At 46.8% G+C, this 23,767-nt stretch overlaps 2 protein-coding genes across 7 annotated transcripts in view; one reads left to right on the top strand and one right to left on the bottom strand.

Annotated features, from left to right (window-relative positions):
* Positions 1–19,774, top strand: part of CUL9 (cullin 9) — a 43,260-nt gene extending 23,486 nt beyond the window's left edge. For 4 of the 6 annotated variants that reach the window (XM_053600991.1, XM_053600992.1, XM_053600993.1 and 1 more), the window contains 15 exons: positions 8,460–8,605; positions 8,724–8,847; positions 8,982–9,181; positions 9,794–10,044; positions 10,950–11,295; positions 15,453–15,593; positions 15,740–15,904; positions 16,147–16,310; positions 16,654–16,747; positions 17,502–17,576; positions 17,680–17,790; positions 17,954–18,071; positions 18,432–18,565; positions 19,267–19,340; positions 19,423–19,774. In XM_053600991.1, coding sequence (XP_053456966.1) covers positions 8,460–8,605; positions 8,724–8,847; positions 8,982–9,181; positions 9,794–10,044; positions 10,950–11,295; positions 15,453–15,593; positions 15,740–15,904; positions 16,147–16,310; positions 16,654–16,747; positions 17,502–17,576; positions 17,680–17,790; positions 17,954–18,071; positions 18,432–18,565; positions 19,267–19,340; positions 19,423–19,624 — 2,345 coding nt within the window. In that variant the 3' untranslated portion in view covers positions 19,625–19,774. Of the gene's footprint in view, positions 1–8,459; positions 8,606–8,723; positions 8,848–8,981; positions 9,182–9,793; positions 10,045–10,949; positions 11,296–15,452; positions 15,594–15,739; positions 15,905–16,146; positions 16,311–16,653; positions 16,748–17,501; positions 17,791–17,953; positions 18,072–18,431; positions 18,566–19,266; positions 19,341–19,422 lie in introns of those variants that run through there. The other 2 variants (XM_053600994.1, XR_008382280.1) reach the window with 2 other exon arrangements.
* Positions 19,775–20,196: 422 nt separating this feature from the next.
* Positions 20,197–22,676, bottom strand: DNPH1 (2'-deoxynucleoside 5'-phosphate N-hydrolase 1). Its single transcript, XM_053602149.1, has 4 exons — positions 22,384–22,676; positions 20,880–20,948; positions 20,624–20,734; positions 20,197–20,444 (listed from the first exon to the last, which is right to left on the bottom strand). Exons 1-4 carry the CDS (start codon positions 22,568–22,570, stop codon positions 20,296–20,298), a joined length of 516 nt encoding a protein of 171 aa, XP_053458124.1. The 5' UTR covers positions 22,571–22,676; the 3' UTR covers positions 20,197–20,295.
* Positions 22,677–23,767: the final 1,091 nt, after the last annotated feature.

The following is a 23,767-nucleotide window of genomic DNA, read 5'->3' as shown; positions in this document are numbered from 1 at the left end:
TCCCATTTGTTTATTTTTGTTGTTGTTGCAATTGCCATGGCAGTCTTCTTCATGAAGTCTTTCCCCAGGCCAATATCTTCCAGTGTTTTTCCTATGCTTTCTTGGAGGATTTTTATTGTTTCATGCCTTAAATTTAAGTCCTTTATCCATCTTGAATCAATTTTTGTGAGTGGGGAAAGGTGTGGGTCCAGTTTCAGTCTTTTACATGTAGACATCCAGTTCTCCCAACACCATTTATTGAATAGGGAGTCTTTCCCCCAAGGTATGTTCTTGTTTGGTTTATCAAAGATTAGGTGGTTGTAAGATGTTAGTTTCATTTCTTGGTTTTCAATTCGATTCCAAGTGTCTATGTCTCTGTTTTTGTGCCAGTACCATGCTGTCTTGAGCACTATGGCTTTGTAGTACAGACTAAAATCTGGTATGCTGATGCCCCCAGCTTTATTTTTGTTACAGAGAACTGCCTTAGCTATACGGGGTTTTTTCCGGTTCCATACAAAATGCAGAATCATTTTTTCCAAATCTTGAAAGTACGATGTTGGTATTTTGATAGGAATGGCATTGAATAGGTAGATTGCTTTGGGAAGTATAGACATTTTAACAATGTTGATTCTTCCCATCCATGAGCATGGTATGTTCTTCCATTTGTTAATATCCTCTGCTGTTTCCTTTCTGAGGATTTCACAGTTTTCTTTATAGAGGTCCTTCACCTCCTTCGTTAGGTATATTCCTAGGTATTTCATTTTCTTTGAAACTATGGTGAAGGGAGTTGTGTCCTTAATTAGCTTCTCATCTTGACTGTTATTGGTGTACACAAAGGCTACTGACTTGTGGACATTGATTTTATATCCTGAAACATTAGTGTATTTTTTGATGACTTCTAGGAGTCTTGTGGTTGAGTCTTTGGGGTTCTCTAAATATAAGATCGTGTCGTCAGCAAAGAGGGAGAGTTTGACCTCCTCTGCTCCCATTTGGATTCCCTTTATTTCCTTGTCTTGCCTAATTATATTGGCTAGAACTTCCAGCACTACATTGAATAGTAAAGGTGACAGAGGACAACCTTGTCTGGTTCCAGTTCTAAGAGGAAAAGCTTTCAGTTTTACTCCATTCAGTAAAATATTGGCTGTGGGTTTGTCATAGATAGCTTCAATCAGTTTTAGAAATGTGCCACCTATGCCTATAGTCTTCAGTGTTCTAATTAGAAAAGGATGCTGGATTTTATCAAATGCTTTTTCTGCATCTATTGAGAGGATCATGTGATCTTTATTTTTGCCTCTGTTAATATGGTGGATAATGTTTATAGACTTGCGTATGTTAAACCAGCCTTGCATCCCTGGGATGAAGCCTACTTGATCATGATGAATGACTTTTTTGATGATAAGCTGTAATCTACTGGCTAGGATTTTGTTGAGAATTTTTGCGTCTATATTCATGAGTGAGATTGGTCTGAAATTCTCCTTTTTGTTTGGGTCTTTTCCTGGTTTTGGTATCAGGGTGATGTTTGCTTCATAGAATGTGTTGGGGAAGATTCCTTCTTCCTCAATTTTTTGGAATAATTTCTGCAGTACAGGAATAAGCTCTTCCTTGAAGGTTTGATAGAATTCTGGAGTGAAGCCATCTGGACCAGGGCATTGTTTGGTTGGAAGATTTTTTATTGTTTCTTTGATCTCAGTGCTTGAAATTGGTCTGTTCAGGAGCTCTATTTCTTCCTGGCTGAGTCTAGGGAGAGGGTGTGATTCCAAATATTGATCCATTTCTTTCACATTGTCAAATTTCTGGGCATAGAGTTTCTGGTAGTATTCAGAGATGATCTCTTGTATCTCTATGGGATCAGTTGTTATTTCCCCTTTATCATTTCTGATTGAGGTTACTAGAGACTTTACTTTTGTATTCCTCGTTAGTCTGGCCAATGGTTTATCTATTTTATTTATTTTTTCAAAAAACCAACTCCTTGTTTCATTAATTTTCTGAATGATTCTTTTGTTTTCAATTTCATTGATCTCTGATTTGATTTTGGATATTTCTTTTCTTCTACTGAGTTTAGGCTTAGATTGTTCTTCTTTTTCCAATTCCATAAGATCTCTTGTGAGATTGTTGATGTGCTCTCTTTCTGTTTTTCGAATGTAGGCATCTAAAGCGATGAATTTTCCTCTCAAAACTGCTTTTGCAGTATCCCACAGGTTTTGGTAGCTTGTGTCTTCATTGTTGTTAGGCTCAAGGAAGTTAATGATTTCCTGTTTTATTTCTTCCTTCACCCATCTGTTATTCAACAGAAGATTGTTTAATTTCCATGCCTTTGGGTGGGGTCGAGCATTTTTGTTAGAGTTGAGTTCCACCTTTAGTGCCTTATGGTCTGAGAAGATACAAGGTAAAATTTCAATTCTTTTGATTCTGTTGATATTTGTTTTGTGTCCCAGGATATGATCAATTTTGGAGAATGTTCCATGGGGTGATGAGAAGAATGTATATTCTTTATCTTTGGGATGGAGTGTTCTATATGCGTCTATCAAGCACAGTTGTTCTAGGGTCTCATTTAAATCTCTTATATCCTTGTTTAATTTCTGTTTAGAGGATCTGTCCAGCTCTGTAAGAGGAGTGTTAAGGTCCCCTGTTATTATGGTATTATCAGATATCATATTGCTCAGACTGAGTAAGGTCTGTTTCAAGAATCTGGGAGCATTTAAATTGGGTGCATAGATATTTAGAATTGAAATGTCTTCTTGTTGTATTTTTCCCTTGACCAATATAAAGTGACCATCTTTGTCTTTTTTGACTTTAGTTGCTTTAAATCCACATGTATCTGAAAATAAGATTGCAACTCCTCTTTTCTTCTGAATTCCATTTTCCTGGAAAATTGTCTTCCAACCCTTGACTCAGAGCTTTAATTTGTCTTTTGAAGCCAGGTGTGTTTCTTGCAGACAGCAAATGGATGGCTTGTGTTTTTTAATCCAGTCAACCAATCTATGTCTCTTCAGTGGGGAATTCAAGCCATTAACATTTATTGAGATAATTGATAAGTGTGGTAGTATTCTATTCGTCTTATTTTGTGAGAGTCCATTGCTTAGTTTTATCTTTTGCATCAGTGTGGAGGTTAGGTTCTGTCATTTAATTTCTGAGTTCTTACTTTGCTGCTGATCCATTGTGGTGGTCAGTGTGCAGAACAGGTTGAAGTATTTCCTATAGAGCTGGTCTTGTTGTGGTGAATTTCCTCAATGTTTATATATCCGTAAATGATTTGATTTCTCCATCAATTTTGAAACTTAGCTTAGCAGGGTACAGAATTCTGGGCTGGAAATTGTTCTGTTTAAGTAGATTAAAGGTAGATGACCATTGTCTTCTTGCTTGGAAAGTTTCATTAGAGAAGTCTGCGGTCACTCTGATGGATTTGCCCCTGAAGGTCAACTGGCGCTTACTCCTGGCAGCTTGCAGAATCTTTTCTTTGGTCTTGACTTTGGACAGGTTCATCACAATGTGTCTTGGAGAAGCTCGGTTAGAGTTGAGGCGACCTGGGGTCCGATAGCCCTCTGAAAGCAGTGTGTCAGAATCTTTGGTGATATTTGGGAAATTTTCTTTTATAATATTCTCTAGTATGGCTTCCATTCCTCTGGGGCATTCTTCTTCCCCTTCTGGAATTCCTATAACTCGTATGTTGGAACGCTTCATAAAGTCCCATAATTCTGACAGTGAATGTTCTGCTTTCTCTCTCTTCTTTTCTGCCTCTTTAACTATCTGAGTTATCTCAAAAACTTTGTCTTCTACCTCTGAAATTCTTTCTTCTGCATGGTTGCTGATACTTTCCATTGCATCTTTAAGTTCCCTGATTGTTTCATTTCCTTCAGCTCTGCTATATCCTTTTTATATTCTTCATATCGTTCATCTCTGATTTGATTCTGTTTTTGGATTTCCTTTTGGTTATTTTCCACTTTATTAGCAGTTTCCTTCATTGTTTCCATCATTTCTTTCATTGTTTTCAACATGTGTATTCTAAATTCCCTTTCTGTCATTCCTAACATTTCTGTATAGGTGGAATCCTCTGCAGTAGCTACCTCATGGTCCCTTGGCGGGGTTGTTCTGGACTGGTTCTTCATGTTGCCTGGAGTTTTCTGCTGATTCTTCCTCATGAGTGATTTCTTTTATCTGTTTCCTTGCCCTAATTTTCCTTTCACTTCCTCTTGCTCTTTAAGTTCTCGTGCCTGTGGAAGTTGCGGGCGGGTTTAGATGGGTTGAACACACGCGACCACTTGTCGGTTTTCCACTGTTTTAGTCTTCCTCTTGGGGTCCAGAAGTCTCTCGCTGACTCCCTGTATCCTCTCAGGGGTGATGATAGGCAGATCCCACCAGCCAGAGATGCCTGGAGTCCTATCTCCCCAGACTCACGGTGCCCAGATGCAAGGAAGCTGTTACTTGGCTGCCATCTTGCTCCGCCTCCCTTGTTTAGTTATTTTTTTATGTTAGATTTCTACCTTCATTCCCTTGAGGCCAAAGGACATGGTTCTAGACTTCCTCTATGGCCTATTAGGTGGTCAGATTTTATGTTTCGTGTGTGTATGTGTGTATTTGCCCCAGCCTCCCATGTGTGTATCGTATGTTTCAGGTGTATTAGGCTGGACTGGGAGGCTCCTGGCACTGTGGGAGGCTGAGGTGGGTAGATTGCTTGAGCTCAGTAATTCAAAACCAGCCTGAGCAAGAGCAAAACCTCATCTCTACTAAAAACAGAAAAACTAGCCAGGCTTCATGGTGGGTCCCTTTAGTCTGAGCTACTTGGAAGGCTGAGGCAGGAAGATCATTTGAGCTCAAGAGTTTGAGGTTGCTGCTAGCTAGGCTGACACAACAACACTCTACCCAGGGCAATGAGTGAGACTCTGTCCCAGAGGAAAAAAGAAGAAGGTATATTCTTCTGTGATTAGGTACAAGAGTCTACATATATCAGTAAATTGAGCTTGTTAATTCTATTGTTCACGTCTTCTGTATCCTTACTAATTTTTGTCTACTTGATCTGCTACTGAAAGAGGTGTGCTATAATTCACTGTTATTATAGTGAACTTTTAAACTGTTAATCATGTCAATTTTATTTCTCATATATATGTACATATATTTGGCTATGTTATTAGATATAAGTTTAAAATTATTTAACAGTGCCAGTAGAACTTTCTGCAGTGGTGGAAAAGTTGTTTTTTTTTTTTTTTTTGCACTGTTCAGTGTGATAGTCATTTGTACTTATTAACCACTTGGAATGTGGCTAATACAACTGAGGAACTGAGTATTTAATTTTATTCAATTTTAAATAGTTTACATTTAAATAGTTACGTGTATTTAGTGGCTACCATAATGGACTATGCAGGTGTAGAAACTTCAGGATAAATTAACCTTTCTATTATTATGAAGTTGCCTCCCTTCTTTCTAATAAAACTTTTTCCTTTTTTTGTTTTTGTTGTCTTTTTTTATTTTATTGTTAGTAGCTGGGACTACAGGTGCCCACCACAACACCTGGCTATATTTTTTATTGTAGTTGTCATTGCTGTTTGGCAGGCCCTTGCTGGGTTTAAACCTGCTAGCCTCTGTCTATGTGGTCAGCACCCTAACTGCTGAGCTATGGGTCCTGAGCCAAAGCTTTTTCTTTTGAAGTCTATTTTTCTCTGGTAGTAATAGTATACCAACATTCTTTGGTTAGTACATGTATCTTTCTGGCATATCTTTTTCTATACTTTTACTTTTTTGTTTTTGCACTGAGAAAAGTTCTCAGTCTTTTAGGTCTCTTTTTTATTGTGATAAAATAGATCTAACATAACATTTGCCATTTTAAGTATACAATTTAGTTACCTTTTTGCTTTTTTTTTTCCTTTGTAGACAGAGTCTCACTTTGTCCCCCTTGGTAGAGTGCCATGGTGTCACAGGTCACAGCAACCTCAAACTCTTGGGCTCAAGTGATTCTTTTGCCCCAGCCTCCCAAGTATCTAGGACTATAGGCACTGGCCACAGTGCTTGGCTATTTTTAGAGACAAGGTCTCACTCTTGCTCAGGCTGGTCTCGAACCCTTGAGCTCAGTCAATCCACCTTCTTCAGCTCCCAGAGTGCCAGGATTACAATGTGACCCACTGCGCCTGGCCTCTTCATTTGCCTTTTTAAATTTGCTCTTTGTATCTGTATGCACTTGTGTATAGATTTTTATATATATGTGTATATATATATAGACACTTTATTTTTCTGAACCATTGAGAATAAATTGCAATATGCTGGGCCTTTGCCCCCAAATACTTTAGTGCAGGGAGGCACCTGTGGCTCAAAGGAGTAGGGTACTGGCCCCATATGCCGGAGGTGGCGGGTTCAAACCCAGCCCCAGTCAAAAAAACTGTAAAACAAACAAATAAACCAAATACTTTAGTGCATATTTCCTAAGAATAAAGGTTTTCTTATATGACCACAGTTCATTTATCAGTTTAAAAAAATTAATGTCGGTATAGTATCTTAATCTACTTTTTTTTTTTTTTTTTCCAGTTTTTGGCCAGGGCTGGGTTTGAACCTGCCACCTCTGGCATATGGGGTTGGCGCCCTACTCCTTTGAGCCACAGGCGTCACCCCTTAATCTGCTTTCTATATTTTAATTTTGTCAATTGACCTATAATGTCTTCTGTGACTTTGTTTTTTGTCTAGGACAGGATCCATTCTAGGACCACCTGTTATACTTAGTTGGTGTTCTCTTTAGTATCCTTTAATATGGAACTGTTCCTCAGCCTTTTTTTGTTTTGTTTTTTATGACATGGACATTTTTGGAGAATACAGTTCTTTTAAATCTTTAAAACAATTCTTCATTTTAAGTTTGTATATTTCGTGATTAGATGCAGGGTTTGCATTCCCAGGCTGAATATTAAGTAAGTGACAGCATGTACTTCTCATGGTGTTACATCTCAAAGCATCACCTTGTTTGTGATGCTAACTTGTACAGTCTGGTCAAGAAGCTATTTGATCTCTCCAATGCATAGCTAATGTTTAAGCAATCTTAGAGGGAGATGATTTAAATCAATGCCAATGTTCTACTCTCATCAGAATTTCCTCTAGTATCATTTTACTTTTAACTTTTCCATACCCTTATGTTATAGGCATGTGTCTTACAAATACTTATATATACATATATTTGGGAGGGGGGAGGATTAAGCTGACAGCCTTTTTGAGTCATCAATTCTACCCTCTTTATTATGAATAATGACATATTTGCCTTTTTTTTTTTTTTTTTGAGATAGAGTTTCACTTTGTCACCCTCAGTAGAGTATGGTAGCGTCATAGCTCATAGCAACCTCAAACTCTTGGCTGAAGTGATCCTCTTCCACAGCCTGGGATTATAAGCACTTACCACAACACCTGGCTAGTTTTTCTATTTTATTCAGATTTGGGCAAGAGTACTTCATCAGTGGTATGCGTCCTTCTACCAGGAGGACAGTCTCAAATAGCTGGGACATCTTTGTGATGTTGACATGAATCGTGCACTTCAGTGTTGTTGGTCTCATCTGTACATATGTGTAATTTTCCATCAGTTTTTCACTATGCAGCCATTGATCATCATAGCTTAGACCTGTCATTTCGTTAGGAATTACAAAATAGTGATGTTCTAGTTTTGTCATTCCTTCTTCACATATTAGCTAGAATGCTTTCTTTATAAAGAGATGTTTCCTCCCACCAATTATTTGGTTACCTTGAAATATAGTTTATACAGGAAAGCCTTGATTCTTTCTTCTTCTTGTTTCCTTTTTTTTTTTGCAGTTTTTGGCTGGGGCTGGGTTTGAACCTGCCACCTCTGTCATATGGGGCCCTTTGAGCCACAGGTGCCGCCCCCTCTTCTTCTTGTTATTTTTAACTAAATTTTAAAAATATATTGATTCCCTAGTGTCCTCTAAATGTGATCAAAGAAGTCTTTTTAAAAACTATCATTATGAGCTCATAGATTTTAAAATATTTTGTGTTTCAATCACACATTGCAAATGTTATTATTATTATTTTTTTTTTTTTGATGCTTAAATTGTCCCATCTTTGGCCAGAGAGTATCTGTCTCTCAGATTGGCTTCTGATCCTTTTTAATACTCTCCCTTTGACAGCTTCCTTGCTTTCTAGTATGAACAAATGTCCTAGGCTAACCTTGCCTGAGTTGTGACACAGAAGGAGGAAGAGACCTAGGCCAGTAGGTCTTTATAGCTGTGAGCTCCTTGAGGGCAAAATGCAGGTCTCCTCTCTAATGTTTCCTCCATGGAACCTGCCTGGCACAGGGTGGGCTCCTAAATGACTGTGGCTCACCAGGTAGGCAGGCACAGAAAAGGCTGAGATCTAGAAGTTTGACAAGTTGCCTGCCTGCCTGGAAATGCTGGAGCCCTCCTCTCTGCAGAGACTAGAAAAACAAAGCTTGATGCCTCAACCCCTAACCCCCTTGTTTGCCCCGCTCTTCATCTTCTTCATTCTCCTCAACACTTTCCTAGGTCAGAACCATCCAGTCCTGGACGTGGGGCCACATAGGCGACTGCAGTGGACGTGGCTGGGCCGGGCCGAGCTGCAGTTTGGGAAGCAAACTCTGCATGTGTCCACTGTGCAGATGTGGCTGCTGTTGAATTTCAATCAGACAGAGGTACCTTAGCCTCTCTCTGTCTTCTCTACCACCTTATCAGTAACTGTTCTGGTGCTAAACTCTGCTCCCCTTCCATCCTCTTTTTAAATTCCTGATGGGGCCTTTTTCTCCTCACCAGGAGGTGTCAGTAGAGACCTTGCTGAAGAATTCTGACCTCTCCCCAGAGCTGCTGCTCCAGGCCCTCCTGCCCCTCACCTCAGAGAATGGCCCTTTGGCCCTGCATGGGGGCTTTCCACATGGAGGTAAGTCAGTGGAGGCTGGGCTGTTGATGGGAGGCCCTCAGGAGGACTGCAGTAGGGAAGGAGAATGGGGTCCTCATAGTCCCCGTTCTTCTGTCCCTACCCTCCTTGGGGACCTGACTGGGAGTGGGTTTCAGGCGTGCTACAGGTTCGTCAGTCTGGGCCCCAGCCCAGAGGGGAGGCCTTGTGGCTGATACCTCCCCAGATGTACCTGAATGTGGAGAAGGATGAAGGCCGAACCCTGGAACAGAAGAGGAACCTCTTGAGCTGCCTTCTTATTCGTATTCTCAAAGCCCATGGGGAGAAGGGCCTCCACATTGATCAGCTGGTTTGTCTGGTAGGCAGATGGAGCACCTGTGAAGTTGGGGGTGGGAGTGGGTCATGCTTGGAGTTGGGGATTAGAGTCAGAGGTCATCACACAGGAAGGTAAACTCCCTTACTATAAGACCTCTGTGGGGTGACCTTTCCATCTATCAGGGGTCCTCAGACTTTTTAAACAAGGGGCCAGTTCACTGTCCCTCAGATAGTTGGAGGGCCGGACTATAGTTTAAAAAAAAAAATTATGAACAAATTCCTATGCACACTGCACATATCTTATTTTGAAGTAAAAAAACAAAATGGGAACAAATACAATCACACTGCTGCATGTGGCCCGTGGGCCGTAGTTTGAGGACTCTTGACTCTATTCCTGATAGGACAGTCAAAAGGTAGAAATAAGGTATGAGTGTTTACCATATGCTAAGCTCTACTCTAAGAGTTTGCATGATTAGATTATTTGATCTTCATAATAGTCCTATAAGTATTATCATTTTATCCCATTTAACAGATTAGAAAAGTTAGTAACTAATCAACAGTCATACAGCTAGTAAGTAGCAGAGCCAGGCACTGCACCTAGTAGGCTGCCTTCCCCAGGTAAAAGTGACCTGCCTATTTCTTTCCTCCCATCCAGGTGCTAGAAGCCTGGCAAAAGGGCCCAAATCCCCCTGGAAGCCTGGGCCATGCTGTTGCTGGGGGTGTGGCCTGTACCAGTACAGATGTCCTCTCTTGCATCCTGCACCTGCTGGGCCAGGGCTATGTGAAACGGCGTGATGATCGGCCCCAGATCCTGATATATGCTACTCCAGAGCCCATGGGGCCCTGTAGGGGTCAGGCAGACATCCCTTTCTGTGGCACCCAGAGCACCAAGACCTCAAAGCCTAGGTAGTCACCCTACCACTCTCACCTTGCAGTGAGGTAGAGGGATTGTGCCAGAGCCAGCATCCCTTGCCCAATCTTTCTTGTCTAATCCCATTTTACCTTTCCCTGTTGTTCTCTCTGTTTCTAGTCCTCATTCCTTCCCCGAGCATTATTACCCCTTCCCATCCTTGCCAATGAAGTGCCCACGTATCCCCATCCTCTGAGAGCCAGCCCTTAGGCAAGGGACCCAGGTACTTCAGCTCCTTTATAGATGTCTATAATTCTAAGCAAACATGAAATATTCTGAAAATATGTATTGAGTGCTAATAACTGCACTCTGCTCAAAGTTTTGAGAAGTTTGTTCTACAGAGGAATTTGCTCTGCCCTAAAGCTTTTAATAAGAGATCCAGTTCATTGGAAGCTGTTGTGGTACTGATTTTCATGCCTGCTATTTTCATCATGTATGAAGTGAGTTCTCTAGAGTAACTTCCTACACCTCAGCCTGCAACATATCACCTGGGGATGGAGTTAAATGCAGATCCTGATTGAGTAGAGCTCTGTGATAGCTGTGACGCTTTGCTGTTGATGCACAGGCAATACTTTGAGTAGGAAGGCTGTAGACTACTGTTTCTCCCCAGAGGTGCCACTACTATTTCAGGCGGGACAGTCCCATCTCTATAGGTCACTTAGCACCTTGATTCCTGCCCAATGGATACCTTTAATGCCCAATAATTGCAGCAGCCAGCTGTACCCTCACATTTACAAATGTTTCTGTGGAGGACCATGCTTCGACAATTGGTTTGGGTGGTTTTCCTCAGGCTGCCTAGGCAAGTGCAAGCAAGGATGTGCAGGGAGGGGTCTGTTACATACATAGTTGGCTGGACAAGCAGAGCAGGGGTACTGACTGCTGTCTCTTCTCTCCCCTCCAGCCCAGAAGCTATGGCCGCCCTGGCATCTCTGCAGCTACCTGCAGGCCTCACCATGAGCCCCCAGGAGGTAGAAGGGTTGATGGAACAGACAGTGCTGCAGGTGCAGGAGATGCTGAACTTAGAAGCAGATGTGGCTCAGCACCTTTTGGCTCATTCCCACTGGGGTGCTGAACAGCTGCTGCAGAGCTACAGTGATGACCCTGAGCCACTTCTGCTGGCAGCAGGGTTGTGTGTGCCCCAGGCGCAGCTTACCCCGACACGCCCCGACCACTGCCCTGTCTGTGTCAGCCCCCTGGAGCCTGATGACGACTTGCCATCACTCTGCTGCATGCACTTCTGTTGTAAGGTGAGGCTCTGCCAGCCTCTTTCCTGCCCTGGATTTCCACCCTAATGCAATCCCTTGGGAATTCTTAGGTTCTGGCCTAGCCTGGTAGTGTTGAATAAGTCCTTTATTCCTGCTTAAACTAATTCTGTCATCTGTAAGTGACTGCCTTGACACTCTGAAGGGTGGTCATTAGGATTCAGTGATATATATCAGTGATTCTTTTTTTTTTTTCTTTTGAGAGAGAGAGAGAGAGAGTCTCGTTCTATTGCCCTGGATAGAGTGCTGTGGCATCATAGCTCACAGCAACCTCAAACTCTTTGGCTCAAGTGATTCTCTTGCCTCAGCCTCCTAAGTAGCTGGGATTATAGGTGCCTACAATAACACTGGCTAGTTTTTCTATTTTTAGTAGAGACGGGGTCTTGCTCTTCTCAGGCTGGTTTTGAACTCTGGAGCTCAAGTGATCCACCCACCTCAGTGTCCCAGAGTGCAAGAGGCATGAGCCACCATGCCTGGCTCGTATCTTAAACTCTGCTGCATATTGTAATCCCTGGGAACTTTTGTGAGTTCTGATGCTCAGTCTTTACCGTTAAGTCAATTAAATCAAAATCCTAGAGGTGAAACCCAGGCATCTGGAGTTTTAACAGTTCTTCAGGTGATTTCAATTATCAGCCAGGTTTGAGAACTGATACATATATATAAAATGACATGTATGTAAAATGTGTCTAGGCACTTTGTCAATGAGAAAGTGCTATGAGCTTGATAACAACTATAGTTTATAGTTTCTATATCACCATTCAAGTCCCCTCATCTCAGAGCAACGTTGCTGCTTTTATCATATACAAAAATAAAAAGAAATGGTAGAGACCAGTAAATAACACAAAAGTAGAAGGGAGTTATGGGGAGTTAGGCTTGTGTCTGCACAGAGGATGCTGAGAAGGCTGGAGATGGGGAGTGAGTTGTGTTCAAAGGCAGGGAGAAGCGGGTGAGGTGCAGAGAACCTGGAGTGGTGAGTGTAGTATTCCCTGCTCTTTAGAACTGTTGCCAAGCCCAAACACATCTCCTCCTTGTTGCCATGAATTCTACCTGTCTCCTAAAAGTTGTGGGTTATCTGGGACAGGTGCATTTGTGTGTGTGTGTGTGTGTGTGTGTGCGCGCACGCGTGCACATACTCTCTTCTCCTTCCTTTTTCTCTGCTCCTAGTTACTCTTCTCACATAGTTGCTTATCTTCCCTTTCCCCCAGGTTCTTAATTATTTCCTTTACACTTTCCTTCATTGAAATAATATTTCTCACGGATCTGCTATGTGCATAGTACTGGGTGCCGTATGAGGCAGTGAAAAAAGTCCAAGCAAGAGATGATCAGAGAGTTAATAACAGCAGCTAATGTTTGTAGGGTTCACTACAGGCCAGGCATCATGCTGTTCACATAAATTATTTTACTTAATTCTCATAAAATTTCTATAAGGTAAGTGTTTGTATTATTCCCATTTTATAGATATGGGAATATGACAATGGAGACAGATATGACAATGGAGACACCTGGGGATGAAATAATTTGCTCAAGGTCAGGATTTGCATTTCGGCAGTCTCATTCCAGGGCCCTCTCTGCAGGCTTTTATGATAAATGCAGGAAAGAAAATATAATTGGGTAATGTCATATGAGGTGATAGAGATTAAGAGTGGGGCTGAGGGACTTGCACCTTCGACTGAGGCAAGAGAATGATATCTGATTGACATTTTTTAAAAGATCACTTTGGGGCTTGGTGCCTGTAGCTCAGTGGGCTAGGACGCCAGCCACATACACCGGGGCTGGCGGGTTCAAACCCAGCCTGGGCCTGCCAAACAACAACGACAACTACAAAAAAAAAAGCCGGGCATTGTAGCAGGTGCCTATAGTCCCAGCTACTTGGGAGGCTGAGGCAAGAGAATCGCTTGACCCCAAGATTTTAAGGTTGCTGTGAGTTGCAACGCCATGGCACTCTACTGAGAGTGACACAGTGAGACTCTGTCACACACACACACAAAAGATCACTTTGGCCATTGTGCAGAAAAAAGGCTTGGACAGAAAAAAAGTAGAAGCAAGGACATTCATTCAGGGACTTGCACAAAGAGGCAAGGGATGGTGGTAGTTTGGATCAGACGCAGAGATGACACCTGTGTGGAACTGGAAGGTAGACAGTGGATTTTGAATGTGGAAGGAAGTAGCGAGGCCTGGCTGGCATCACCCAGGGCAAGAGTCACTGAGCCTGGGGCACACCCCATCCTGTACAGATGTAGAGACAGGGAGCCTGAAAACAAGTCTGAGAAAAATAGGCTGATTTAAAAAGCCCTGGCCAGGCAGTGCCTGTAGCCCAGTGAGTAGGGCACGGGCCCCATATACCGAGGGTGGTGGTTTTGAACCTGGCCCCAGCCAAACTGCAATAAAAAAATAGCTGGGTATTGTGGCGGGCGCCTGTGGTCCCAACTACTTGGGAGGCTGAGACAGGAGAATCACCTAAGCCCAAGAGCTGGAGGTTGCTGTGAGCTGTGATGCCACAGCACTCTATGGAGGGTGACAAAGTGAGACTCTGTCTCTAAAAAAAAAAAGAAAGAAAGAAAAAGCCCTCTGCTCAGCACCTGTAGCTCAAGTGGCTAAGGCATCAGTCTCATACACCTGAGCTGGCGGGTTCAAATCCAGCCCAGCCCGCCAAACAACAATGACAACTATGACCAAAAAATAGTTGGGTGTTGTGGCAGGTGCCTGTAGTCCCAGCTACTTAGGAGGCTGAGGCAAAAGAATTGCTTAAGTCCAGGAGTTGGAGGTTGCTGTGAGCTGTGATGCCACAGCACTCTACCCAGGGTGACAGCTTGAGGCTCTGTCTCAAAAAAAAGCCCTGGCCAAGGAGGTGCCTGTGCATTAATCACAGCCAAGTGACACAAACTGCAATGCAAGAGAAGTGAGAGCAGGGTGCTGGGGGATCGGGAGCAATTGGATAAGGCCCCCAGGGTGAGCCTCCATGGCAGGCAGGATTGGCAGCAGGTTGGACTCCACTTGGGCCAGACAATAGTGACAAGAGCACAAGGGTCTTCTTAGGGCCTGTGTGTCATTTGGCCCTGCAGGGCAATGTTTCCCCTTCCTCAGCCATGAGGGACCCTGAGGCACTTGTGTGCCTGTAAGTGTAAGGTCTGAATTTGAAGAAATTGTTCCTGTTTCATCTCAAAAATGCAGGAAGTTTGCATTCAGTTTCCCAATTTGTTTCACTATAAAAAGGTTTCATTTTAGTTTGGTTTGGTACTTTGCTTTGAGTGAAGCACCTAATAGTTCACTTACATACTTCATATTTTTCCAGGAATTTTGATAACCACCAATACACCTAGTCTCCTCGGGGGTTAGACCCATCATTTTGGAAAGGTCACCCATAGACAGTGTGAGGGACAGGGGTGGTTAATGGAGTATTCTAGGAGGTGTAGACCACTGCTTGTGCTTATACCAAATGGATGGCTTGGGGAGATACGGGGAAAGACCACTGATCATGACAGTCTCTTGCGGTGGTTGAGGGGTGAGGGCATAATGCCTTGACTTAGTGTGGGGAGTGATATGAGAGCAAGAGAAGAGAAGGTTCTGACAATGGTGATTAGGGGGATGACGGTGGCATTGGTCAGTTTGGGGAATGCAGTGGGCAAGTCTGTTTTGTGGCGAAGAGGCCAAGTCTGTTCAAGGCCTGAGTCTGGGGATATAGAACATCAGGACAGAGTCATTAGAGATAAGCCACTGGAGCTAGGAAAAGAGACCAGAGCCGTGTCCACAGTGTTAGGAGGCCAGCTGCCCAAAGGAACGGCAACCCATTCCCCCAGGCTTCCTTTCTCTCTGACCTTCCTGCCCTCTCCATATCTTTCTTAGAACTTAAACCCTTCTCTTTTTCTTGGTTCTCTTTACCCATTCCCCTATGTCTGTCCCAATGGTAATTAGGCTAATACTATAACTCATACTTCCTCAAAGACAACTGTAAGTTGGTTCAATCTCAGTGAAACCCATGGAAGCTGGAAAGATGAGGGTCAGCTTTGAGGTTGATCTAAAAGCAAGCTTGTCTCTGGTCTTCCACATTGTTGGGGAGGAATGAGGTGGGTTAGTTACCAGGACATCTTCCTCTGTGCTGCACTTATGCTTCTCTGAGTAGCCCCTCCATTTTTCCCTCCCAGTCTTGCTGGAATGAGTATCTGACAACTCGGATTGAGCAGAACCTTGTCCTCAATTGCACTTGCCCCATTGCCGACTGCCCTGCCCAGCCCACCAGAGCCTTCATTCGTGCCATTGTCTCCTCACCAGAGGTCATCTCCAAGGTATCCCCTCTCATCTAAGAGAGACACCAGTGCAAAGCCAAAGGGGAAGGCCGCAAGGAATGGACACAGCTGCAGGGTGCTGGGGGCCTGGAGCTGTGGTGTTCTAGAGAGCCATGTCCTTACCTCGTGGCTCCTACTCCCTACAGTATGAGAAGGCACTCCTGCGTGGCTATGTGGAGAGCTGCTCCAACCTGACCTGGTGCACCAACCCTCAGGGCTGTGACCGCATCCTATGCCGCCAGGGCCTGGGCTGTGGGACCACTTGCTCCAAGTGTGGCTGGGCCTCCTGCTTCAACTGTAGTTTCCCTGAGGTAGATGCCCACTGGGTGGCTCTAACCCTGACCAAGGATTCACATTCCTTCCCTGCTCAGCACTCTCTGCCCTCCTGCCACACATGCTTAGCCTTGTCCTTCCTCAGCCTCTGCTACCCATTCGAGCTCTGTTCCTCTTCCTGGAGTCCCCCAGATATGACCTGTGTCTTCTCCCCTGCACACCAGCACTGCCACCCTCAGTCAGGGCTCAGCTGTGTCCTCACCACCCACTCTTGCTGTAGGCACACTACCCTGCCAGCTGTGGCCACATGTCTCAGTGGGTTGATGATGGTGGCTACTACGATGGCATGAGCGTGGAGGCCCAAAGCAAGCACCTGGCCAAGCTCATCTCCAAACGCTGTCCCAGCTGTCACGCTCCCATCGAGAAGAACGAGGGATGCCTGCAGTAAGAGTTGGGGGTGCTGTGGGGAGTCTGAGGCAAGGGAGGAGGGGGAAGGCCTGGTATACAGAAGGGGACATAAAGCTCAGCAAATACAGGCTAGCCCTCTGGCACTCTTCAGTGACTTCCTGGATCTCCATGTTCCTTCCCCCACATTTAACTCTGTACTCTGTGGGGGAATTCAAAAGCAAGCGTGTGTTCAGTAGGGCAGAGTAAGATTAAAGAGGCTATTGGGATTGGGGAGGGACGGACTCCAGGGCATCAGCAGTTGTGCATCCAGGCCTTTGGCATTCCTGGCACACCCCTGCCCAGAGGCAGGAGTCTTCTGACCAGCTAGCTTCCTCCACAGCATGACCTGTGCCAAATGTAACCACGGATTCTGCTGGCGCTGCCTCAAGCCCTGGAAGCCAAATCACAAAGACTATTACAACTGCTCTGCCATGGTAAGGGGCTGGGAGGGCACAGGTAGAACCATCAGGAGTGTTGCCACTGGGTCCTGGATGGAGGGGGCTGTGTGTGCAAAGCTGTTGGGACAAAGGTTCTGTAGGTTAGGACAGCCACCTGGGCCTACAGGTACTGGGAATTCTACAGTGGGAGGTCTGTTCACAAGGACCTTCAGTTCCAGAACAGGACTTCTCACACTGAGGTGGCTACAGAAGGGCCAGGCATTCTCAGGAAGCATCAGGGCAGTGTGGTGACAGCAAGGACTCTGGAGTCAGAGCCTGGCCTGACTGCTGAGTGTGTGGCTGTAGGCAAGTCAGTTTACTTCTCTGAGCATCAATAGCATCTACAAATGGGGATTTCTATGACCTACTCTCCATATTCTCATTTATGAAGATTAAATGAAAATTATCTGGGGAGGGGTGGCACCTGTGGCTCGTGGGTAGGGTACAGGGTGGAGGATTTGAACCCCGCCCCAGCCGAACTGTAACAAAAAATAGCTGGGCGTTATGGTGGGCACCTGTAGTCCCAGCTACTCAGGAGGCTGAGGCAAGAGAATCACCTAAGCCTGGGAGTTGGAGGTTGCTGTGAGCTGTGACACCATGGCACTCTACCGAGGGCGATAAAGAGCAACTCTTGTCTCTAAAAAAAAAAAATCTGGGGGAGTGTAGAAAGGTGAATGATGGCTATCCTAATTATTAACTCCATCCTGTCCAAACAAATCACCCAGTCACCCTCTCAATGTGTCCTCACCAGGTGAGCAAAGCAGCTCGCCAGGAGAAGCGGTTTCAGGACTATAACGAGAGGTGCACTTTCCATCACCAGGCCCGGGTGAGCAGGGAGGAAACAGTGGGTAGATGTGGGAGGTGGAGGACAGTCCGAATTGGATGGGTGTGGCTGTACTGCTGGTGCTGGTACACCTCCCTCTGCACAGGAGTTTGCTGTGAACTTGTGGAACCGGGTATCTGCCATCCATGAGGTACCCCCGCCCAAATCCTTCACTTTCCTCAACGATGCCTGCCGGGGACTAGAGCAGGCACGAAAGGTTGGTTGTAGCTGTAGCCGGAGCTGGTGAGGGAGAAGGGAGGTGCAGAGGTGTGCCAAGGGCATCTGGTGGGCCTGGCTGCTTTCATCTGACCTGCCCGGATGGCAGGAATAAGGAAAAGGCAGTGGGGAGTGGCAAGGAGAGCTGACTGGAGTGCCTCTAGGTGCTGGCCTACGCCTGTGTGTACAGCTTCTACAGCCAGGACGCTGAGTACATGGATGTGGTGGAGCAGCAGACAGAGAGCCTGGAGCTGCACACCAACGCCCTACAGATCCTCCTCGGTGAGCCTGCCCCAGCCCTGCCCACCTCTTCCTTCTCTGTGCTGAGCATCCCATCCCCAGCCTGACAAGTAAAACTGTCCCCACCTTCCCTTCGTCCTCTTCCTCTTTTTCATTCTTGATAGGCTGCTCACCATATGGCTTTTAAGGTCTAAAAGCCTGTGCTGTACGGTGCCTAAGGGCACAGATTTTGCCTGCCTTTTTCTTTGATTCTGCTCTATATCCTGCCCCTAGAATGGCAGCTTCATGAGACTGAGTCGGTCAAGCCATGCCTGGCACGTAGTAGATGTTCTATAGTTTGTTGAAGGAAGGAATAGATGAGAATGGGAGAAGGGAGGGAGCCCTGTACCTGCCTCTCTACAGAGGAGACCTTGCTGCGGTGCAGAGACCTGGCCTCCTCCCTGCGCCTCCTGCGGGCCGACTGTGTCAGCACCGGCATGGAGTTGCTTCGGCGCATCCAGGAGAGGCTGCTTGCCATTCTGCAGCATTCCACCCAGGTGCCTCCCCCAGCCCTGACCTCCTCTGCCCTGCAGGGGTGGGGGTGAAGGTCCTCCTGTGTCCTAGACAGCCCTTTGCTGGAATGAGTCTAGAAGGAAAGGCAGCAAGGGCAGTGGGGTTAGGGGGGTGTGAATGGATGTTTGGAGACATGGGCACACATCCTAGCTCCTGGGCCAGCCTGCTTGACACCATTGGATCCTGTCACTCAACCTTCTGGGGTTTCCTAAAAATCAAGGGGGTAGTTATCCCACATCAAGGGTATTTAGCCAGGTGCCCATCAGAATCGCTTGGAGAACTTTTCCAGACTATACTTCCCGTATGTAGACTTAAAAACCCTAGGAGGGGGCCAGAGGATGGGCTTACTGGCATAAGGGATCTCCCAGGCTGTGAATGTAATACCAGTTCCTGTACACTGATGCTAAATGTAAACTATGAATCCTGCCCTCAGGTTGCTTACTGACTGCTAGGTCATTTACACACACTGTAAATTCCTTAGGCACAGGATGGTACTTCACCCATCTCTGGTGTCCATGTAAACTGTGAGTTAAATCACACTGAAGTGTTGGTTTGCCAGCCGCTGTGGTGAGAGAAGGGGCGCATTCCTAGTAGGAGCCTGGCTCTCAGAAAGCTCAGCTGAAGGAATGCTAAGCACAAAGGCCCAATGTCCTCTTCTCCCCACATCTTCCTGTCTGCTTGCCAGGATTTCCGGGTTGGTCTCCAGAGTCCATCAGTAGAGGTGCATGAGGTGAAAGGATCCAACTTGCCTGGCAATCAGTGAGTAGGGTAGGCAGAGCCTCGGAGGGGCAGTGGGAGATGTCATGCTTCCTCTGGGCCTGAGTCTGGTGGTTCTCCCTAGGCCCCAGGGCCCCTCAGGGCTGGAGGTGGAAGAGGAGGAAGAGGAGGACGAGGATGAGGATGATGTGCTGGACTGGCAGCAGGATGAGTTTGATGAAGAACTGGATAATGACAGCTTCTCCTATGATGAGGAGTCTGAGAACCTGGACCGAGAGACTTTCTTCTTTGGTGATGAGGAGGAGGATGATGAGGCCTATGACTAAGGGGGCAGGATGCAAGAAACACCCAGAGTGCCCTGGAGGCTCAGGACTGAAGGGGCAGGAGTCCAGCCATCTCACTGTCATGGGGGAGGGGATCCCAGTGTCTGCAGCACTTTCTTCTTCTGTTTAATGAATAAATTTTTTTTCACATACTTCTCTGGAAGCAGGCTGGGCAGCTTCATCAGAGCCAGCCCGTTGCAACTCCCCTGGTCTCACACACACCTACCCCCTCATTCTTTACTGCTTCCTTTAGACCTCCAGATTGTTTTATTCTCAGAGATGGGACAAAGCAGACCCATTTGACCTAAGCTGATAAAGGGAAGTGAAGGCTGGCATGGTATGGGTCCAGGTACAGACCTAGCCCAGCTTTGGAGGAGACAGAAGAATGGCCAGCACCCATAAGCAGCTTTACATGTTCCACTGGTTGGAAGGTGGTTGGGGGCATTGGGTGTCACTTCTTGGCCTACAGACTTTTGAAGGGTCTCTGTACAGCTTAAAGTGAAGTGGGGTGGGAAAAGGATGTTTATGAGGACCTGTCCTACCCCCTCCACATTTACAGACAAAGTTAGAATTTTAGATATACTTTTTAATTTGCTACTTGAACTAAGATGCAGGAATGGTACTAGAAAAGTATCTGAGATTGGAAAATAAGAATTTTATTCAATGGGATTAAGTCAAGTGGTTGGGCCAGGGGAGGCAGCTGTTTGCTCAGGAGGATCAATCTCAAAATATCGATCCAGCAAGACCTCCACCTCCCCCTCTTCGTAGTTCCACACCTGGAACCTTGAGCCATCAGCTGCTCCCCGGATCATGGCTGAAAGCACTGGGAAGGAGGGGAAAGATGAAGCTGGCTCCCTTCCACACTCCCCCTATGTCACTCCCCTTCTTGAGCCCTTTTGGGGATAGGCACTGTGCACAGAGCCTGGAATGAAGGAATCAAGGGCTATGCCTGCAGAAAGCTGGGGAGGGAAGGGGCGGCCCTCTAGGACTTAGGGTGCTCACCTCGGCCAGACTGCGGGCGGAACAGACACAGGATTTGCTTATTGAGGGCCACAGCCCGGCCCAGCTCATAGCCTACACCCAAGGATGGCTGGGTCACTTCTGCCACGACCACTGGGAAGAAAGCAGAGACTAAGGCAATGGCAGTGTGGTTGTGGTGAGAAGGGAACTCTGGCATCCCTTCTAGGTGTGTAGGTCAGTGATGTCCAAGGAATCTAACATTTGGAGGAATTTGCTTGTAGGAGGGCAGGCCACTCACCATCTGCCTGCTGCAGCCAGGCCAAGTCCCGCTCATGGATGAGCCTGTCACCCTCTGGAGTCTCTTCCCCTGTAGTTGAGGGAAAGCTAGTCAAGGACATGCCCCACCCTGGTTCTCCGTAACTCTATACTCTTGCACATCCATATCCACCCTGCTCAAGGAGGGAAGGAGACCTGTGCTACAAGACCTCTAAGGGGCTGCCCAACATTAAGATTTCATCAAAAGGAGTGAGAAAATAGAATAGCCACAGGAAGAATCCAATCCTGTGGAAGGTGGGATATGTGATTAGGGCTGAAAGAATATGAAAAGGACTAACTAGGGAACAGAGTGATTAGGGAAAGGTGCCTGTGCACTTGGCCTAAGGTAGGAGAGGGATCCTGGGTTCAGAGGGCAAGGATATCAGGTTGCAGCTTGACTAAATGTTATCCTCTGAGGTTCACAACTGCCCACATCAAAGCAGAACCACTGGGGTGGCACCTGTGGCTCAAGGAGTAGGGCGCCGGTCCCATATGCCGGAGGTGGCGGGTTCAAACCCAGCCCCGGCCAAAAACCACAAAAAAAAAAAAAAAAGCAGAACCACTGGAGAGCTTGTTCAAAATACTGATTTGAAGGCTTTATCCCAGACTATCAGAAACTGCATTTTAAAAAAGCTTCCTCAGATGACACATTGAGCACACAAAGTGGAAATATCATGAAACTAATGAACTTGAAGCTTCAAGGTCCCTCACTGGCACATGCCTTTTCCAGCCTCCTAGTGATTTTGTTTTGTGATTTTTGTTTTTTCAAAGAGGTCTCCCAGAATTGCATTAGAGCCCACAAATCATGGATCTGCTCTTGGGTAGGGTAAGGGAAAAACCAATTTAGGTTTTCTGATCAGAAGCACGAGAGTTAAAAGCACAATTTTCAACTGGAAGGGTCAACAAGATTCCAGACAAACGCATCAGAGCTACGCTTGAGAAAAATGCAACTCGGAGCAGGCAGTGCCTGTGGCTCAAAGGAGTAGGGCGCAGGCCCCATACGCCGGAAGTGGCGGGTTCAAACCCAGCCCCGGCCAAAAAAATGCAACTCGGGCAGGGCACATTAGTAACAGCCTGAACACAGGATGCGCGCGAGAGGGTGGTCCCGAGAACCGCGGTCAGTCGGGCAGGAGGGTAAGCTTCCTTTGGGGTTGGAAGAAGGTGCCGTGGGGTGAGGTGGGAACCGAACAAAGCAGTCCAATCCACCTTTCTGCTCCTCCCTACAAACGTCCAGAAAGGAATTGAGAGTTCTTGAAGAAGGAAGCAAAGTTGAGGATAATCCTTGAATTCTGCGCCCGGGCACCTACCCGCAAGCTTGCTGGGCACAGCAGACTGAGACCCATCCCGTTTCCTTCTAGGACGGGGGCTGCACGGAGCACCCCAGCAGGAGGGCGGGCTTCGAGCTGGGCCGCTGCCAGTGCAGCAGCGGTACGAAGAGAGGCGGGGGCCCGACCCGTCCCACCCGCGCCCGCGCCCCGCGGCCTCACCCAGGGCGCCCAGCTCGGCGGCCGCCACGTGCTCGGTGAGCACTACCCCGAAGCGCCGCAGCCGCGACACGATCCTTCCATACAGGGCCCGGTCCTCGCGTCCGCCGCGGATGCTCCCGCAGAAGTACAGGGCTCTGCGAGCCGGCTCCCCCGGCTCCCCGCGCTCCCGCGCCGCGGCCGCCGCCATCCTGCCCGCCGCCGCACACCCTCGCGCGCCAGGGGGCGCGTGCTCGAGGCCACGTGACTCGGCCGGCCTGCGCGGCGCGGGCTCTGTGCCCGAGTGTCCTCCTCCACTGTGGGATGGGGCGGCGGGGTGGGAGGATCCGGCCAGACCAGCCCAGGACCCGCCCCTACGCGGACTGGACTTTCCGGCATAATCTACATCTCGGTTGTTTTTGTTTGTTTGTTTTTGAGACAGCGCCGTGTCTCTGCGCCCAGGCTAGAGTGCATGGCCTCAGCCTAGCTCACAGCACCCTCAGACTGCTGGGTTCAAGCGATCCTTCAGTCTCAGCCCAAATTCCTGTGACAATGAGTGCCCGCCCCAACACCCACCTTATTTTTATATTTTTATTTTATTTATTTTTGAGACAGAGCCTCAGTCTGTTGCCCAGGCTAGAGTGCCATGGCGTTAGCTTTCAGCAAACCTCCAAGTCCTGGGACTACAGGCGCCCACCATGACGCCGAGTAGTTTTTCTATTTTTAGTAGAGACAGGGCTCTCGCTCTTGCTCAGGCTGGCCTCAAACTCCTGAGCTCAAGTAATCCATCTGCCTCGGCCTCCCAGAGTGCTAGGGTTACAGGGATTACAGGCATGAGCCACCACGTCCATACCAAATCTGCCACCCACCACGGTAACCGCTACCGCCACCACCTTTGGTTAAGCCTCCACCCCACCTCTCTCAACAGCCTTCAGATAGGTCTACCCCTTTCCCTACTGCGACCTGCTCTCAGCTAAGCAGCCATAGCAACCCTGTGAACGTGACCCTCCTCTGCTCAGAGCGCTCCAACGGCCCCATCTCACTTAGGGTAAAAGGCGAAAACCCCCTAGTGCCCCAAATGATCTGGTCTCCCTCCTACCTCCCTAACTCCATTCAGCTCCCATTACTCTCGCTCACCTTTCTGATGTGGAGTTGGCCTCCTGGCTGTTCCTCAAGCATGCCAAGTCATTCCCTGGTCTCAGAGCCACCGCATTTGCTATTCCCTCTGCCTAGAATTATGTTCTCCCAGGTAGCTCCCTGGCTCCCTCCTTACCTCCTCCAAGTCCTTGTTCACAGTTCACTTTCTCTGGCCACCCTATTCAATATGGCAGCCCTCATGCCCCAGGTATCACCCTTTCCTACCTTGCCTTTTCCCCTTCTCTTGGGCCTTATAATTTATTAATTTTGT

Source organism: Nycticebus coucang, chromosome 9 (assembly GCF_027406575.1).
Source record: "Nycticebus coucang isolate mNycCou1 chromosome 9, mNycCou1.pri, whole genome shotgun sequence".
Lineage (NCBI taxonomy): Eukaryota > Metazoa > Chordata > Mammalia > Primates > Lorisidae > Nycticebus > Nycticebus coucang.
Note: the sequence above shows the minus strand (reverse complement) of the source record. Positions and strands in the feature narration are given on the sequence as shown.